Below are 19,289 nucleotides of genomic sequence, written 5' to 3' on the forward strand. Positions count from 1 at the left end.
AATAAAACACTCAATAATAAAATTATGGTGAATGCGTTAGATTAAATCAAGTGTTAATTCAAAAAAGTATTGTGTATTTAAAAAAATCTTTTCATAACATATCACATTGTCATTTAATATTACTACTTAGTATTGTGTGTACTTTTAACATAATTCTTCTCCATCTATGAGGGTGTTGGCAGAAATAATAATGCAAACAATACCTCGAGCAATTGGAACTATCACACTGCATCGAACAAAAGGAAACTTGTTGATTTTCTAATAATGCAAGTAATAATATTAGTGTTAATTAACCATAACTTTGTTTTCAGAATTAGATGGATACTGTTATCATTTTCCGTTCATCACTCTTTGGATGTTTAGAATAGATTACATAAATGTATAGGAAATATTTAAAATAACAAATGCAACGATGGCAGAAAACATGTTACAAAGTTGAAATGCAGAATATGTATATGTTTTACTCTTTGTATGAACTAAGAGTAAGTAATTTTAAATAAATAGATATAAATAATATTGTTATTTCATTATATACCATCCTAAATTCTTATTCTACATATTTAAGTATTCCAATAGCAATAAAATTTAATTAATTTTAGTAAAATTTTAGAACAAATTTTAGAATAAATATGGATTTATTATCAGACATTTTTTAAATATTCCTATGAGTTTATTCATGTTCATCTAATTAATAAATATCACATAACGTTTAACTGTGAAACCGTAATCTTAAAAATGGTAAAAAATAAACAGAAACTACTTACACTAAATTATGTTAAAAACATGGATACGTCATTTAATTTTGAGAGTTGGTGTCCTTAATGTATTTCATATATATTATTTAGATTATTATTTACAAATGTAGATAACCCTAAGGGGTCAGTATAAAACAAAATGCAGTATACGTTTGACTGTGAAACCATAAACATAAAAATGGTAAGCGTGTGCCCATAAATAATATATTTAATAAATACAATAACAAAACTTTCAGATCAACTTTATATTATTCATTGCACTTTTAATGTCTTCGGTCTCGTCCCAAGAAGTCGAAATGAATAATAAGTGCACGTACACACTCAACAAAAGTATTTTTACTTGTGTAGGCCTAAATGACTACAAACAGAACATACAACTATTTTTGGTGGATGGAACCAACGTTTTATTTATAAAGGACACAGAACACATTGACATCGACAAGGGTTTTCACGCTCCTGACAACTTTCAAAAATTAAAGCGATACGACATAATAAACAGCAACCATTTAAGTATTCAAAGTTACGGTTTTAGTGGACTCAAGAATGTGGAATACATGCATATGAGTGGAAACAAGTGGGACACAATTGCGGACAATACGTTTATGGGGATGTCACAACTTAGGACGTTGGAACTACGTGACAACGGAATAAGGGAAATACGTAAGAATAGCTTTAGTGGATTGGAAAACTTGAAAGTGTTAGACTTGACAAAAAATATAATTCAGGAATTAGCAGAGAATATTTTTAAGGATTTGATCAATCTGGAAAACTTATATTTGACTCACAATTCTCTGAAAATCATAAGCAATGGTGCATTTAATGGTTTGGCAAAATTGAATATGTTGATGTTATCGAACAACTCACTTGAATCATTGAATATCAATGAAGTTAATAAATTGGTGAATTTGGAGTTTTTTTATATCGACTTCAATCAATTAGAGACGCTGAGTGGTGAACTAATATTGCCGAACCTAAAATTTATACAAATAACGAATAATAAATTGGAACATATATCAGAGGGACTTATTAAGAAATGCCCTAATTTAATGTCGGTAGACTTGTCAAATAATAAGTTAAGCGCAATATCTGTTACTCCATTTATAAATTTACCGAAATTGAAGTTAGTAAATTTGCGCAATAATAATGTTATTATGGCAAAATTTAATGACTTGAAGAACAATGCTATGGTAATCTTATAAATAATCTTAATTTATTTTGTATTGTATATGTATGTTTTTTTTGTTAAATAAGTGATATAGAAACCTTACGATGTTTTACTTCACCCTTCACCCTTTTCCTACTTTCGAAACCGGTGCTTAATTAAATATTATACATTAAACATTTAAATAAACAAATACTACTTAATAAGTAGATTACGATTAGGCAACTGACATTACACCCGTCCAGGTTTTGGCGCCGACACATTGTTCATATTAGATTTTTGAGGTTATATTTTCAAAACAAACACTTTTTAATAATGTCAAATTTAAAACAATATTTAATACAGTACATGATAGGCAAAGGAATTTCTACTGAAAAGGCAATTTTCGATTTCTGCCAAAGTATTTCGTCAGGTAACAACAAAATATAAATATATAAAATACGTATAGTAAATTATTGATATACTTTTCAATTCATGACAAGATCTTTTTCTTTTTAGATTCAGTGCAGAATGTCAAGGATTTGAAGTTAATTATAACAGAAATAAACGGTGAGATTGTTCGTAATGGTCTGAAATTAACTTATGGAAGATGTGAAATAACAAACAATAAATGTATAGCACTGATCAATACAAAATGTGATACTATTGCTTTATTGCAATCTACATTTAGTCCAGTACAATTGGAATATTTCCAAGCAATAATATCCGAAATCTTGGGTTCTGATGAATATAGAATTACTTTTATAATTTGCATCAACATCACATCAACACTTGTGGGAAAGATGACCCGGGATCAAGGACAGAATACACTGAATGTTTGGATAAAAGGTGGATATTTCATCAAAGATGAGGACTATGTTTATCTAGGACTGAGGACAAAAATGGAATTTGCAACATATTTGCGGCAGCATTGTCCTGATTCACTCTGCAAGTTATGCAGTGAATTAGTATTCAGGGTAATTATTATTTTTATTTATCTTTTTGGTTTATCTATAACGTGTTTCTAAATTATACTAATTATAAATTTGATGCAACAATTGTTTAATTGTACAAAAGTGCAAAAACCATAAATGTAATATTTTTTCATTTGTGCAATTAAACGGATATTTATTGACATACTTTCAACTTAGTTCATTTTCTGAAAAATATAAAGCTAGTTATCATTATTACTAGTCCCATAATTAATTTATTTAATCATTTTGCTACAAATTTCTAGACCCTTATTTAAGAATAAAACTTCTATTGGTACAAATAATTAAATTAAACTACAATAATTTTAGGCTGTTGTTTGTGCACATTGTGCTGCGGTCTTTCATAATTTTTGTATAAACAAATATTTGGAGAGCCAAGCTCTGTGTCCTACCTGTGATGCAAAGTGGCAAACGGAAGCATATCAAAATCATCTGGAAAAACATAATGGATATACTTCTATGGAAGTAAGTGATACTGAAAGCTCCCAAAGTACAATCATTAATCATACAGAGACAAGAGAATCTGACTGTGAAAGCTTTACTGAAGAACCTGGTCCCAGTAAAAGAAAGGTTAGAAGAAAATGTTAATCCTAATTCTATGCTTTTTGTATGTTAATTGAATTTTAATATTAATTAATTGATTAATTAAATATATATGTTTTTTAAAGATAAGTCTATTAATGCCTGCCCTATGAATGTTAAACAAAAATAATTTAAACTCAAGATTTTAAAACAATCGGTATTTATTATTTACAGCTTAAAATAAAATAAATTGACCAAGGTCGTATATGATGGATTAAACAATGATGTAACAACGTATTTTAGAGCATCTGCAATAACACAGAACCGTATAAAACATAAAAATGCATATCTTACAACTCTGTATAAAATCGGACTAGACAAAAAATCCAGCTAATATATTTTCATTGTATAAAATAAATAATATGTATATGCTATACAGAATTGAAACGGCAGGTTTGGTCTTAAAAACGACAATAGGCAATTTACTTATTTTACGTTCAACAATTTCTTTGCGGCTTCAACGACATCGTGCGGCTGTGGTAACGAGTGTTGCTCAAGAGTTTTAGTGTAGGCCATCGGCACATCGACACCGGTCAGTCTTAATGCGGGTTGATCCAAGTGGAAGAAGGCCTTGCTCTCCATGATCCTCGCAATAATTTCAGCACCGATTCCGCACGATGGCCATCCCTGTTCTACTGTGATCAAATGATTGGTTTTCGCTACAGACTGGGCGATCGTTTCGGTGTCCAACGGTCTGAGTGAACGTAGGTTTATTACTTCCGCTTCTATTCCCTTGCCCGCCAGTTCGTTCGCTCCGATCAGGGCGGTTTCTACTGCTCTACTGTGGGCCACTATCGTTATATGTTTTCCTGAAAGTAACACAATGTTAGGGCACAATTCATGTACATGTACGCGGCGATAAGTTACCTGGCCTTTCGATTTTCGCCTTGCCAATGGGCAGGACGAAGTCCTTTGACAGAGCCTCATCTGACATAGGATATTGGACACCATACAGTACTTCGTTCTCCAAAAACACGACCGGATCGGGGTCCCTAATAGCTGCCTTCAATAGACCTTTAGCATCCTCTGAATTGTATGGGGAGATTACTTTCAGACCAGGACAATGGGCGTACCAGGCGCCGTAGCACTGAGAGTGCTGTGCGGCTACACCAGCGGCAGCGCCGTTCGGACCTCTAAACACGATCGGGACATTGACGAGACCGGCGGACATGTAGTACGTTTTCGCGGCAGAGTTTATGATCTGATCGATGGCTTGCATAGCAAAATTGAAGGTCATGAACTCGCAGATGGGGCGCAGGCCGGCCATCGCGGCACCAACGGCAATACCTATTGAATAAGACAACTATTATATAAATATAAAAAAGTTTCCTCTATATTTTCGGTCGCATCAATATTTTTCTACAACATTCAACAAAGTAATGGGCGAATTTACATTACATCTTCAACTCAGACTACAAAAGACATCATTTTTTAAAATTATTTATTAGATATCCATTTTTATACACAATAATTTATTTAATTTGATATTTATAAAGAATATTTCTATAAATAAATATTTGGAGAGACTGAAACTAAGTAAGTTTATATAAACTGTAGATCATTTTTTGTAACAACATTGTCACAGATCCAAAAAATACGGATTTAAATTCAATTATTAAATGTAAAATTATATAACGTATTTTAAAGACAGGAAAGATTTATAACCAACATATCTTCAACAACTAATGTTAAACTAGTTTTAATTTATTGAAATTTTTGAGGTTGACAAATGTCAGATTGACAATTCATAACCCCACTTTAAAACAAACAGCTGATAATGAAGTTTTTGTAATAAATTAATTGTTATAAAGGATAAAACCAAAGTTTTAAGTGACAAATTATTGGTTAACATACCTGCAAAACCCATTTCAGTGATTGGCGTGTCAATTATCCTTTTATCTCCATATTTCTTCCATAACCCCCTGGATACTTTGTAGGCCCCATCGTACTGTGCTACCTCTTCACCCAACAAAAATACCCTATCATCCCTCTCAATCTCCTCATCAAGTGCTGAGTTTAGGGCATCCCTCACAGTCATCTGTTTCGCGGCAACTGCATTTGTCGTTGCTAAGTTTCTTCTAATCAACACCCTTAAGTTCCTTAAGTTGCCAAGGTTGTGTAAAGTTGTTTTACCAATTGATGCCATTTTCACTTGTTATTCTGTAACCATATGAACAGGTTTATGTTAACTGTACCGGGTAGTGCCGAAGGAACATGTGCTGGTGGTAACTTTCATTTAAATTCAATGAAATACTTACGTCTTTCACTCAAGGTGATTCAGGTCGTAGCAGACAAGGGATTAGGACTGTCAAAGTTGGGTTATCAGCCGCGCTACGACTGACTAGAGTGACGTGCTGTGACGTAACTGCTAGTACCGCAGTAAATTTGACTAGAGATATTTTTGCGGAGTGGAAAAACTAGTAAATATCATTCATTCATGTGATTAGGATTTTGGTTTGTTAAGGTTATGTAATATATTTTGCAGGTTTCTACATTGTGATCGATAAACATTAGGTGAATGTTTCATTGGTACAGACTGTTTTAAAGTGTGATCTGAGTTTTCTAACTTACAGTAGTATTTTAATCACAGTTTCTAATGATTTTATCTTTATATAATTATATAATGGAAAATTCTGGTTTATCCTAATTATAAAGATGGGATCTTAGAGGAGGATTTCACCAATCTTAGTTCTGAAATCTATTAATTTAATCGTTTGTAAGGTATTTTTTTGTCACTTGGTTGAAAATATTTAGAAAAATAATTCTGCACTAGCAAATTGCATATTGCTAATTGTACAATTCAATTTTAAAAGCATATGATACCATTCAATCGCATTTAAATTGGAACACGTTAACCATTATTTTATTTATATTAAATAAGTTTGAATTTTAAAAATATGTAGCAAACTGTAAATAATAATTAATTTATAGTGTAAAAATAACTTTATTAAAAAATCTTGTGCTTTTAAAGCATAAAAATATTGGACAATATTAAATATTATTAAAGCTTAAACATCTACAATTTAGATAATCACTTCTTGGTCAAAGTGTCAACCAACTGTTTGAAGATCAAAACGTTCTTGCCGTTAGCCTCTTCGTATCCAGGAGCTGTGGCTTTCACCTTGGCCAACCACTTGCTGACGTTCGGGTATGGGGTCAAGTCGTAACCAACCACTTCGTAGGTACTGACTGTGGCAACAAGTGTCAAATCGGCCAAAGTCAGTGTGTTTCCTGCGGCGTATTCTTGGTTTTGCAAGAAACCATCGAAAAATTTGAAGGCTTCGTTGATCTTTTCGAGTTTTGCTGGCTCGTATTCGCCTCCCATGAAAAATACTGGGTACTACAAAAAAAAAAAAACATTGATTATTTCATGGACAAATAGTTAAATAATTGTTACTTACGTAATAATCGGCAAATCTTTGGTAAAGAGTTCCAATGTCGAAGTACAGTCTTTGATCAACAAGGGCGCGTTTTTTGGGGTCCTTGGGATACAATGAGTCATCCTTTCCGTATTGACTGGCCAAGTATGTCATGATGGCCCTGCTTTCCCACAATGCGAAACCATTGTCATCGATTGTGGGAACTGTGTGTTGTGGGTTAAGCTGAAACACGACAAAAAATTGAAATTAACATTAGGATTGTTTTGGTTGATTGTTTTCTAATGATTAAGTCCCACGTAAAATATAAATTTTGTGAAATCGTCGATTTTCCTTTTAATATTCCCTTATTCGATGCACTCGGTGATCGTAAAGAGGCGTTTGAAACTTTCTAGATTTATGTGCTGAATCAAGGTCAACTACTCTTTGGAATGTCTCTAGTCACGGTTGAGCACTACAAATTCGGTTGTAATTATTTCGGTTACCGAGAACAGAAATGTACTGGAATCGAAATATATAGACAAAAGAATTGGTTGGGTTTCTAGGAAGTAAGTGACAGAGGAAGCCGCAGTTTTAGCGGAAATGGTTTTACTGAAGGGTATTAGTTTACACGCTTGATAGTTTTGCGGAAACTAGTAACGTATACGTAATGAGTAAAATGATGGAAAAAGGTTGAAACTCGCAAAACAATGATAATAAATTAACTGAAAAAGTTAAAAAATATTTTGATATAACTTCAAAAAATAAAATACTAAAATTTCAAATGAATATCTAAAGTACTTTTTGAATTACAGCTTTCTAATGAATAGTCGCTCAAAAGTTAGAAAGTTACGTTTACTAAGAGGCTTACCAGTGTTGTTCGGGCTATAATGATGAAAATATTTTTATTGATTGAATTCATGGATATTGCATTATATAGTATGTTTTATGGAATTAGCAATTTAGTGTTGAGTAATACTTGTAAAATATATGACATTAAGCAAGTTCTCGATGCTTAGGATTCAAAATTGCTGTGTTTCATAATTAATTCCGGGTCTATAATTGAAAAAGCACTTGAAATAGACGTTTAGAGAATGTGATACGCTTTTTCAGTATGTGTGTGTGCCAACGAGCTGCCTCGATCATCTCGAAGAAGAGTTACAAGAGCCCAACAGGCATTTTTTGAAGAGGAAGGTAAATTTTAGGATTCTGGAATAGCAGATTAGTTCTAAATCTGATATTTATCTATTTATAACAATGAAATTAATCATTTTATCTTTAAAGGCGTTTTTCTTTAAACCATATTTTTCAAATTTGCTGCAGTTGTAACTCAAAGGCAAATCATCCCACAACTTAATTTTTTTTCTGCTTATTTTGTGTTTCTCTGTACAATGACTTTCGATTGCTCAAAAAATGTTTTGGCTGGTCAAAAATCATCAAATTTTTGGCCAAATTCGAAACCTTCTAGTTTAATATGTACATTTTTTTAATTCAGCGCAATCACTGCAGCAGTGGAGAACCTTTTTAAAGTCCCTTTTTAAAATATTAAATTTGATTTAGGATTGTTTCTAGTTTAAAAATAAGTTAATTTATATCGCATTAAACTCTCATTTCGTTACTGCAAAAACATTTCAAGCACAATTAAGCAACCGACATTGCCTAAGTCGAAAAGTGTGTACACAAAAGCCAACAACCTCAGCCACGAATGTATCGTTGGGAACTTCCCTAGATTGTTGAATCATACATAGGTCGAACAACAAGTTAATGACGACCTTCAAAATCTACAGAGAATACAAGAATCCTAAATTTAACATCTTTTTTAATTCAACCTTTTTTTATAAGTATATATTTACAGTTCTTACAAATTTTATGTCGGACTATACTGTCCATCAAAAGATCGGTGAAGGGAGTACCCAAAACGTAAAGTGGAACCACGCTAGTCGATTTTAAAACCGGCTCTACCCAACCGTTGTTTTTTTACATTCCGATAATGCTTGCGAGTCGCGTCTCAAGACCTGACAAGTTCCAAAACCAAAAGGCATTCTTACCTTGATGAACTCCGGGGTGAGATGTTCGCCCTTCATCAAGTCGGTGATCTTCAGATTCAGATCGACGCCAACGGCTTTGGCAGCCAGAAGTACGGCTCTGCATGGGGCAGATCCGGGAATATAGTAGAAATCGATTGGCATGTTGGCTGAAAAATATGTCATGTGCTTAATTACTTCATCTCATTTGGTGGCTATCGATTAATTTTGGTCTACGTGTCCTAATTGGATGACAATATGAAATATAAATTATTCATAATTATTGCTTTATATTATTACAATCGTAGTAATATGATTTTTGATATTTAAAATTTCTTAAATAATTTCAAAAACATGTATTATCTTATCTTTTTATTTGTTGAAGCCTGATAAACAAATAAACATTTGTCTTTTTTATACGTTAAAATTAGAACATATTTACAGTTCTAGCAAATTCTATTCAAAATGCACACGTAGAAAATATTTTTGAACCATAGAACAAAATAATTTTTATGTATAGAAAAATACTACAAATCAATTTGATACATTCATTAATAGTATGTAGGAGTAATTGGATTCAATTCAAGGTTATAGGAACGCTTCAATTAAAAATAGTTACATCTAGTATCAAACAACAATGTACGTAAAAAATTGCATGTCTACACTTCCCAATAAAATTACCGGTACTTTCATTCCTACAATTAACTGCATTTTTCTACAGTTAATCATACCGAACATTCATAATTAGAGTACTTATTTGTTATTATTTTACTTACTGGTTTAGATAAAACAACGGAGCAAACACAAAACGAACTGAACGCAACAAACGAAGCGAATGCCGGCCGGCCGGCGTCCCAGATTTTATATAAAGTCGGACGCACCGTGCCCCGCGAATCCCCTGCCCAGGAATTCCGTCGTTTATGTTTCCTATGAGTAATAGTTCCGCTGAATTTTCTTTCAATTCCATCGTACACGCCAAAAAAAAAATTCAGGTAGATGATTTGCAGATTTGTGAATTTAATAAGTAATGATTATGATTAGTGATTCACAAATGACCGTTGCTCGAGCAGTTTTATCAATCATTACGCTTTCATTTATAAATCAGGCTTTCGAAAAGGAATTACGGAAAATATTTTGCGGATTTGTTATGATTTATTTACTGTATGTGTGTATTAAAGATTGATTGAATTATAGTAAATTTAAGTGCACCATAGTACAATAAATCGAAGGTCATTTACTTCTTCATAATAAATACAATATGAATACTAATCTATCATATTTTATCAATCGATAGATAATTTAACGATTAAAATTGAATATTTAATATCTAGACTGTTTTAATGAGAAATTATTCATACAATTTGCTGTCAATACCTCGTTAATAATAAATTTTTGCTTTTTCGTGTTTACCTTACTTTACTGCTAGATAAGAATCACCATGCAGTTTTAAAAAATTACCAGGTATAGATATTAAGGAATGTTTGTACTGACGTTTTAATTATTAACGTGCGCTAAGTAATTAATACAACACACAAATTAATTAGTTTGAACAATTTATGAAACAAAATGTTAATTAATCGAGTTAAACATGGTTCGTTATTGGCAAAATTAAGGAAACTTTATTACTCAATTATGCATTTATCATGTTATAAAAGAGCACTCCAAAAATGTACAATTATTAGTAACCAATTAAAAATGCTCTTGAACCGATTTAAATAATTATATGGTCGTAAAATTTTATCAATGGATTTGGAGGCGTAGGAAATACTTAAAATGTATCTGATCTAAATATCGGTTACCGAAGAATGAGTAGGAGACCAGTTATGGTGAAAGTCGATTACTAAAACTCGGTATGAACAATATAATATTAATAAATAAATGTAACTTGACTTAAATTCTTTCTGGTAGATTTTTTTGCTTGTAAATTTTTCTTAATTTTAATACAGAATGATAATTATAATTAGTTTTCCGTGGGTAATTATTTATTTACTGTTTTTACCGACCACTCAATTCAAAGCGACCTTGGCAAAGTTTTAAATAAAAAAAATGCAAGTCACTGAAAATGATACACTATTGACATAATAATATTTATTTAAAGTGGTCGTTTATTGTGCATGCCTATTATCACTTTTTATTCTGTCTGTATTGTTCATATGTTATCTGCTACTTGTTTATGTTGTTTGGAATATTAAATAAAAATGTTAATAAACCTAACTGAAACTGTTAATTATAAATAAAACATAAATTAAAAATATTGATGTAGACCTCTGTAAGTGTTCCATGATGTTTCTCTATTATTTACCTAGATGGAGCAATAATTATTAAAATATAGAGTTTATTATATATTACTATTCCGCAATATAATAACACACTGTGTGTAGATTTTTTGCTTTTACTTAATAATTGTAACAAACAATTTAGAATGTATAAATAGTTGTGTTGCAATTTTTGTTTGTCGGTTCGTCTAAGTAATATCGGAATCTGTAATATCGGTAATATCCGACGCGGTCGCTACAAAATAAATCGAATGTCGAAATAATCTTTAAATTATCTTGTAATTTTTCCGTTTTATTTATGCAGAGATCTTCAGAAAAACATCAATCCAATCTTATTGTAAAAAGGGTAAGAAGTTTTATTTATTCAATGTAACAAATATAACTAGCAGAAGAAAAATTTAGTTATTTACAAAGTTTATATATATTCTAAGTTATCTAAGTTTATGCATATGCAAGATGGACGATTTCAAACAATCCTACGTGTTGTTGAAATTAGTTACATTATTTTTTAAAATTATACAAGTTGTATTATACAATAATTTAATTTGTTTAAATTATATATTTTGTTTTTTTTTTTAATTTAAATTAGATATTTAATTTTTTTTTAAATTTTAATTGTTTATTTAAATAATATATTCAAATTTTTTCTAATCTAATTCCATTATTTTAATTTTGTATTAAATATTATAATTATTTATTTTTTTAATTTAAATAAATATTTTAATTTTTAAAAACAGACATTTTTTGAAATTTAATTTTTTCAAAATTTAAAAAAGTTTTTAAATTTAAAATAAACATTTTAATTTTTTTTAATATTTTATTTATTTATTTAATTTAAATAAATATTTTAATTAAAAAAAGGGGTATTACGTTTTATTCTTTTTTATTTTTCATCGTCATGCATCTATACTTTAATACTATTTCAAGAATGCGACGCGACAAAATATATAATCCTGACAATAGCACTATCACTACTCCAAATAGAAATAACACTACATCCACTAAATAATATTTGTACCATGGAAGGTCTTCACCCGCCACAGCAAGATATGCGGCTCCGTTATGACGTATAACATATTCAACCCAGAATACTGCTTCATCGATTGGCTTAACTTTTCTGTCATGCATAATTTTCGATCTTGTCTGAGCATTTTCATAATACCTACAAAATGACGTTAACTATTATTTATATGGGTTTTTTGATATTAAAATTACTTAGGATGCTAAATATCTCTTGTAATTTAGATAAAAATTCATCAGAATTTGTCAATTCTTTATAATCATGGCTGATCTCCATAAATTGGTATACACAACACAGGTTTTCCAAAGTAAATTGTTTCTGTTGTACTTAGCAAACCACCATGTGTTATAAACAATTTTACATTAGGATGGGCTATAAATTATAACTAATTATTCATTCCAGTCATGTAAATCATAATTTTACCTAAAACGTCTGCTTGTGGCACCCATTTCATTGTTCTCACATTATCTGGTACTCCAGACAGGAACTGTTGGAACTGGTTGAAAATTACTAATATGCGAATTCATTAATGCTAATGAGATATTTTTCTTCAGTTCTTCTATATCTGGGGAACCTGGATAATATTCTTTAAGAAGCTTCGCCTGATCAGGTATCAGAAATTCAGAGAGAATCTATTCTAAATTCTTCCAAAATTATTGCGTCAAAAGTCTCTCCGTCGTCCAACAATTTTTTAACCTTTGGTGATCCTAGAGTTCCTCTAGATATTAGCTCTAGCATGTTCGTCATCATTTTAAAGAAATCTGAGGCTGATTCACTAGAGGCAAACATGTCCAATTCACTTTCTATATAAATGTTTAAATTAAAATGCTGCCATAATAAACATCACAATACTTACCACTGTACTTTTCCAAAATTTCATTCATCACCAATGGTCTATAGGTTCCATTAGTAGGAATATAATGATCTTCATAAGGGCTTAGAAGAGTGACATCGTGTCCTGCATTAGCCAATCCTCGTGCCAAAGTACTTCGTAAATTAAAATGGCTTCTTGAAGGTACAGGAAACACCATTAAAAGTTTGTATCCATGACATAAAGATTCAATAGCCAACAAGAGAGTGAAAATATATATTAAAATTTTCGTTATCATTTAAAAAAATTTTGATGGTGCTGTAAATGTTTATTGATTTAATGTTAAGTTGTAAGGTATAAAACAATTTTCGCTTGTGCAATTTGAATTGGAATACTCGGCATTTAACAGTCTGTTTTGTTCACGAACAGAGTGGTTGCCTTGTAAACCAATTTTTGGATGGCATTGAGCATTGAGCAGTCCGAAAGTATACAAATCGACAGATGTGTCACATGTTGATTGCATGTTGCTCAGTGGCTTGTTTATGTTACCTGTTTTCGTTCAGCCAGTCAACAGTTCATGTAAATTCTGCCAACCAGGATTTAATTTCAACTAAAACAATTTTACTCAAACAAAAAACTATTAACCATTAAAATATTTTGCAGTATGTTGGTGGAGAATTAATTTAAGGACGGAGATCCACACTGAGAAGGAAACAGGATTGACCACAATATCGTTTAGAACCCAGTATCCTAGGTCCTTGTCTTAAGCCTTGTAGATAGTGCATTTGTAACGTGAATAAGACGGATCCTGCGGTCTGTAGAGAAATTGTATTAAGTATCTGCTGAAATCCTCTTAACCAATACATCCATACACTATTTCAGAGGATCACGAACCTTCATGATCTGTTAGCTACCGAAAATTACATTTATCTGCTCCATAAAATATTAACAATTTTTATAAAATATGATTATATTGACACTACAAACAGTAAAAATGAATAAAGCAACAATAAATATTAAATATTTTAATGCAAATCGGGTGATAATAAAAATAAATACTCATCTAGTTTTGATTAATAAACATCTATAAAGTGATATTTCGGCCTCGATCTATTGTTGTAATTAATTGAAAGCAATAAAACGAATACGTAATAAATAAATGGCTGAAATGAAACAATTTTATGAATTCAATCTGCTCTTGAATGCATTTCCAAATGCGTTCGCTCCCACTTGATTTATATCTTCATAACCGAATCCTGCCATTGCATTTTGAGCCCGTTGATACCAGGCCCATAAATTATCATATTTCTGAATGTTAAATTGCCCAGTTGCCTAAAATCAAATTCCTTAGTTTGTTGCAGTCGTCGGAAATCACATTTAAATGAAAAATTAAGATGCAGCGCATAATTTTACATCGAATTAGAATCTGAAAGGCATTAAAGTAGTTACCTCGGCCGTTGATACGATGGCAATAACTGAAAAGTCTGCAATGGTTAAATACTGTCCCGCCAGCCATGTTTGATTTATCAAAAACATGTCCAAAGTCTTAAGTGCCTCATCAACTTTTTCTCTTTTGTCTTCTTGAGGTTGTTGTCCCGCAAATAATACAGGACCCTGAAAATCATATACAGTATCGTAGGCGTAAATCTTTTTGATTGTACACTAACACAGAAGTCGCCTAATCTTGGAAATAATGTTCCAGCAGTGAAGTACAACCTTTGGTCAACCACAGCTGCTTTTTTGGCATCTTGTGGGTACAAACTGTCATCTTTCGCGTATTGGTTTGACAAGTACTTCATGATCACATGGCTGAAAATATACAAAATTATAATATATACATAAATTTTATATCAGGTTCAACATCTTATTGTAATTTATCCGAATTTATTAGTCCATTTAACATTTTTTCCTCGTGGGACTTTTATTGTGAGTGAGACGTCGGTTATTTCGTGCATTTATATCGTAAGTGTGTAAGAATGATTGATGTTAAAGTGGTGGAGATGATACAAGGATGAAGACGACATTTCCGCTAAGCTGCACATTTATAAAAGAAATGATTTAGAAGACGGGCCGGAATTTAGACATTGAATTGAGTGAGACGATTTAGCTAAAAAGTTGCAGCCGGCTGAGGATGCGGATGCATGTGGACATTTTACGAGCGGCGCGCGAATAAACATGTGTAAAATATTTATCTTATTTGGCTTACTTGCCTCTCCCACAGTATAAATCCGTGGTCGTCCATCGTTGGTACTGTGTGCATTGGATTTATCTGCGAACATACACAACGATAAATATAAACAATAATAAAACGAATCGAATTCTGTGCATTATATAAATTACATATAATTCAATAAAATATAACATACCTTAAGAAATTCTGGTTTGAATTGCTCCTTTTGAGTTATATCTACAATCTTTACGTTGTGCTTTAAACCTAAAGCTCTTATAAGCATTAATGTTGCCCTTGAGGGGGGACTAAGTGAAAAAAAGTAGATATCTATTGTGTGATTGGCCATTTTTGGATCAAAAACACTGCAAGAGTAAAATAAATAGTGTGCATAATTTAAAGAAATCAATTCTAATTTATTATTTATGGTGGAAAATGTACACTTGTTGATAATTTTTAGATTTCTGACACTACTTTAGAAGTTATATTAATCAATTATGATAAAATAAAATTATATTAGTATCAAATAAATTATCATAAAGTTAAAACTAATTAGATGTATTTATTAATATTTTTCTTCCACGATTTATCAAGCTGTATAAACTATTGTTAGGGAAAATGTTCCTAAAGCACTAGTGTCAAATTATGTTTGCTCCTTGTTTTATTTTCTAATGTCATACACGAACTGATGTTTTGAAAGAAAAGTTAGTATAATTTAATAAACCACTAGTTACAGCGTAACAATTAGTATTTTAGCACTAACAGATACAACCGAGTCGATCGGTCACACTAATTATTCACTTACCTATTATTTAGAGGGACGACACCCTCGGATTCCATGCAGTTACCCAGTTTGAATGAGTTATTGAAACGCCGGCCAAACAAACTTACACAGCTATTCGCGGCAAAATGACCATTGTTGTGAATTTAACATGGGAATAATAAACCCAGTTACCAAGGAGACTTCTTTCAAAACATTTAATACGAAGGGGTTATATTTTATTTAAGCGGAATTATGTTGCAAAGACTGGGAAGAAATACAATTGTGTCATGGTGATCAATGCGTTTAATTATCCTTTAGACCTTTCAGGAAAGTATGAATTAAAGTGACTAGTTAGTTTTGGGATAACCAGCAAATATGATAAACTGTTGCTTTCATGTTTGAATATTGATGTACTAATAACAGAGATTAATTTTGGGCCGAACTAGTTATATTTAGTAGACGGAAATGCGACGTGGACGTAATTTGTTGTCCACTTTGTTTATTGGTAATTAATAACGAAATGGGCTTCATGAACAAAGGCATCATAAAATCGAAAATCAAGGAACATAGTGAACATCACGCGTGACCATTCCATTGGTGATTCCGGGCACTTACGGCAATCAAAGCAATTGTTTTCCGGCGTCATACCACTTTTCCTGCATGATTTATGACGTGCAATGTGGAATTTTAGTGGGTTGATTACGATGGTCTGTTATAAGTGTGTGGTCGCTTATTGTTCACGCTTTGGATTAAAACAAGAAGGACCGTTTCCATATGGATCTTTTCACCGTCCCAATTTGCTGCGGAAATATGACCTCAACGACACACAGAGATGTCGAAAATGAAGCCCATTAATTCAACCCTGTGACAATTTCTTTAATCCCACACACGTATTTCATTTCGGTGTAATTTTTACGCCGAAACTTGTACCATCACCGAAGGGGACGAGAATTTTAATGAAAAATTTTAGTTCGACATGTGAACCGCAACAATGTTCTCATTTTTTTCCAACACAAATGTTCGGTACGCCTCAAATATTATTAAAATTGCACAGTGACACGCGAGAAGTTTTCGTGTAGAAATAAAAATTCACATCTGGAAACAGCATGATCCTCCCAGTTTTATTAAAATTTATTGCTGGCGTAATTTTATAATTCGAATCGAGTTTGAATTCAAGTCGATCGCGTATGTATAAATGCAAATAATATTGGAAGCCGCCAGACATTGAATTGCAAATCGCATCTAATCAAAAAGGAACATCTGGTTGTCAATCAGTATCGGCACACACACACACGTATGTACGTATGCATATGAGATGTATCAATAATTAAAATTCATTAACGTATCACAATTATTTAAGATGTGTTAATATAACTTTCAAAAGTGATCGTGGTTGGAATTGGTCGGGAGTGAATTTTCGATTAGCAGAAGACAGTTCAAGCGTCCGCGAGTCAATAAGTGAACGTTGAGTTGCCACAATCGGTGGGTCTTTAATTCATGCGCCCCGATAAAAGTTGGATCTTTAACTGAGGTCCAATAACACAAGGGTTGAAATCTTATCTCTATTGAAAGGAGTAACAGACGGAGAATTGTAATTTTAAATTGGGCATGTCGGGATCTTTCATCTACGGTTTATCTTACTTTGCAATTTCCATCGGGCGTTAGTCGTTCGTTAAATTTGTCCGCGTGTTCCCGATAATTAAGGGTTTATGGATTTTATCTCGATTTGTTACTTTGTTACGTTTGGATTAATGCAGAATCGGTACTTTAAATCCTGATGTATCCGCATAATTTTAAATAAGCACACAAATTCTTCTTATAAATTAACTGGTACAGATTATTTAATCCTGTGAAAGCCGTGCGAGACCTAACCTTCATTGTGTTAATCCAATGGTCAGATTGTAGGATTTTAAGTGAATTTACTCCTAAGTAGCCCAGATGAGAGAGAGACGGTGCCAAATTTAAGCAGCATTCGGATTAAAACTTATGTGCCCTAACAAATTCCACACTATTTAATGCAATAATAAAATTTAATCGGCTTTGCGCCGTTACAGAAATTCAGCTCTACAAGCAAATGAAAAAGCTGGAACAGAAAAATAGATCGAATGGAGCACAAAAGGTAGTTTTCTTTTATTGATTCGGAAACACGCTAAACGACAAAAACCGCGGATTTCCATTTAAAATAAACAATAATGATATGCGAAAAAGTTTATTGCATTTGCGTTGTAGTGCGGCCGAGGGAGAACTTTTACCGATACAAATAAGGCGACGCTTTCGCAAAAATAAAGGGCCACAAAACTTTTCAGACCATATTAAGTTTGTTATTTTGAAGTTTTTATTCGCTTCTTTACACATGATGGCAAACAAAGTTTTCATTCTGATTTTGTTTTATGATTTTATTTCGGTTCGCCTACAATTGTATAAACAATTTATGATAGGTGAAATAGAAAATTGTAATTAATAGTCGTGTTTTTAGTAATTTATGAATCAATTATATTTAACAAGCAGTCGGAAACAAACAGTTATAAAACTGGAACACTTTTTACAACTAATAATGATTAATTGTTCCCAGAGGATAAATACAAACTGAAAAGGAAACACGTCATTAATCGTAGTTTTGCTTTAAAAGCACTTTTTTAAAACTTCCTATCACTAGTTTTAGTAATTCGTAATGAATTATAGCTCAACTTATTTATAAAAGTAATTTATTTTAGCGGTTATCTGGCTTGAGAGACATGATATAACATTTAATGTTTGTGAATTTCGCCACAACCTTTAACATAATTAAAAAATATGTTATTAACTTTTTGTTATAACTGCATATAGCATATTGATTTAAAATATTTTATATCTTAATAAACTTGATAAAGAAGATGAGTTTACACGGTTTTACTTTACCGTCATAAATTATTTTCGTAAAAATTCTCTCGCATAAAATTTTTATTGTCCATTATCGAAACATTCTCTTAAAATATCAATTTTTACAAAGCAATAACTATAAAATCATGCAAACGGCCATATGAAATATTAAATTTGTCGATAACAATTTATTTCAGCGGGATTGCGACGAATAAAACGAAATAAAATTTTATATTCAATAATGTATAAAGATATTGCACGAGACGTAAATATCCATGTTATGAGTATGTTCTCGGAAAGTAACAGAATTTATTCAGAAGCTTCGAATTTCCACATATTGCTTTGTTTCTATATTAATTTGCAAACAAACGTGAAGTAACTTAATAAAATATCATTTTATTAATGTTAATAAAATATGAGGGCTGCACAGGCACTAATAAAAACAAATATTCAATATTCGATTTAATGGTTTCAATAATTTCTTTCCTCCCTTTTTGTATTGTTTCACATCCAATAAAATGCGATTGGGTAAATCGTTTTCA

The 19,289-nt window shown here is 31.7% G+C and overlaps 5 protein-coding genes and 1 long non-coding RNA gene across 6 annotated transcripts; 2 read left to right on the forward strand and 4 right to left on the reverse strand.

Annotated features, from left to right (window-relative positions):
• The first annotated feature begins 836 nt into the window (after positions 1-836).
• On the forward strand, positions 837-2,020 carry LOC109598626 (insulin-like growth factor-binding protein complex acid labile subunit). Its single transcript, XM_020014528.2, has 2 exons — positions 837-936; positions 992-2,020. Exons 1-2 carry the CDS (start codon positions 895-897, stop codon positions 1,952-1,954), a joined length of 1,005 nt encoding a protein of 334 aa, XP_019870087.2. The 5' UTR covers positions 837-894; the 3' UTR covers positions 1,955-2,020.
• Positions 2,021-2,064: 44 nt separating this feature from the next.
• On the forward strand, positions 2,065-3,752 carry LOC109598627 (non-structural maintenance of chromosomes element 1 homolog). The gene is made up of 3 exons (XM_020014529.2): positions 2,065-2,329; positions 2,416-2,873; positions 3,198-3,752. The coding sequence occupies exons 1-3, from the start codon at positions 2,233-2,235 to the stop codon at positions 3,474-3,476; spliced, it is 834 nt and encodes a 277-aa protein (XP_019870088.2). The 5' UTR covers positions 2,065-2,232; the 3' UTR covers positions 3,477-3,752.
• On the reverse strand, positions 3,614-5,916 carry LOC109598628 (pyruvate dehydrogenase E1 component subunit beta, mitochondrial). The gene is made up of 4 exons (XM_020014530.2): positions 5,729-5,916; positions 5,325-5,630; positions 4,338-4,757; positions 3,614-4,279 (listed from the first exon to the last, which is right to left on the reverse strand). The coding sequence occupies exons 2-4, from the start codon at positions 5,614-5,616 to the stop codon at positions 3,897-3,899; spliced, it is 1,095 nt and encodes a 364-aa protein (XP_019870089.1). The 5' UTR covers positions 5,617-5,630; positions 5,729-5,916; the 3' UTR covers positions 3,614-3,896.
• Positions 5,917-6,394: 478 nt separating this feature from the next.
• LOC109598629 (glutathione S-transferase 1) lies at positions 6,395-9,781 on the reverse strand. Its single transcript, XM_020014531.2, has 4 exons — positions 9,627-9,781; positions 8,875-9,020; positions 6,872-7,072; positions 6,395-6,810 (listed from the first exon to the last, which is right to left on the reverse strand). Exons 2-4 carry the CDS (start codon positions 9,013-9,015, stop codon positions 6,502-6,504), a joined length of 651 nt encoding a protein of 216 aa, XP_019870090.1. The 5' UTR covers positions 9,016-9,020; positions 9,627-9,781; the 3' UTR covers positions 6,395-6,501.
• Positions 9,782-12,416: 2,635 nt separating this feature from the next.
• Positions 12,417-13,214, reverse strand: LOC109598615 (uncharacterized). Its single transcript, XR_007547534.1, has 3 exons — positions 13,004-13,214; positions 12,571-12,950; positions 12,417-12,519 (listed from the first exon to the last, which is right to left on the reverse strand). It is a non-coding gene; the product is annotated as an uncharacterized LOC109598615 (long non-coding RNA).
• A 756-nt stretch (positions 13,215-13,970) lies between these two features.
• Positions 13,971-16,045, reverse strand: LOC109598625 (glutathione S-transferase 1). The gene is made up of 6 exons (XM_020014526.2): positions 15,931-16,045; positions 15,325-15,490; positions 15,169-15,227; positions 14,626-14,767; positions 14,408-14,572; positions 13,971-14,290 (listed from the first exon to the last, which is right to left on the reverse strand). The coding sequence occupies exons 1-6, from the start codon at positions 15,963-15,965 to the stop codon at positions 14,138-14,140; spliced, it is 720 nt and encodes a 239-aa protein (XP_019870085.2). The 5' UTR covers positions 15,966-16,045; the 3' UTR covers positions 13,971-14,137.
• Between the last annotated feature and the right edge of the window lie 3,244 nt (positions 16,046-19,289).

Source organism: Aethina tumida, chromosome 3 (assembly GCF_024364675.1).
Source record: "Aethina tumida isolate Nest 87 chromosome 3, icAetTumi1.1, whole genome shotgun sequence".
Taxonomy (NCBI): domain Eukaryota; kingdom Metazoa; phylum Arthropoda; class Insecta; order Coleoptera; family Nitidulidae; genus Aethina; species Aethina tumida.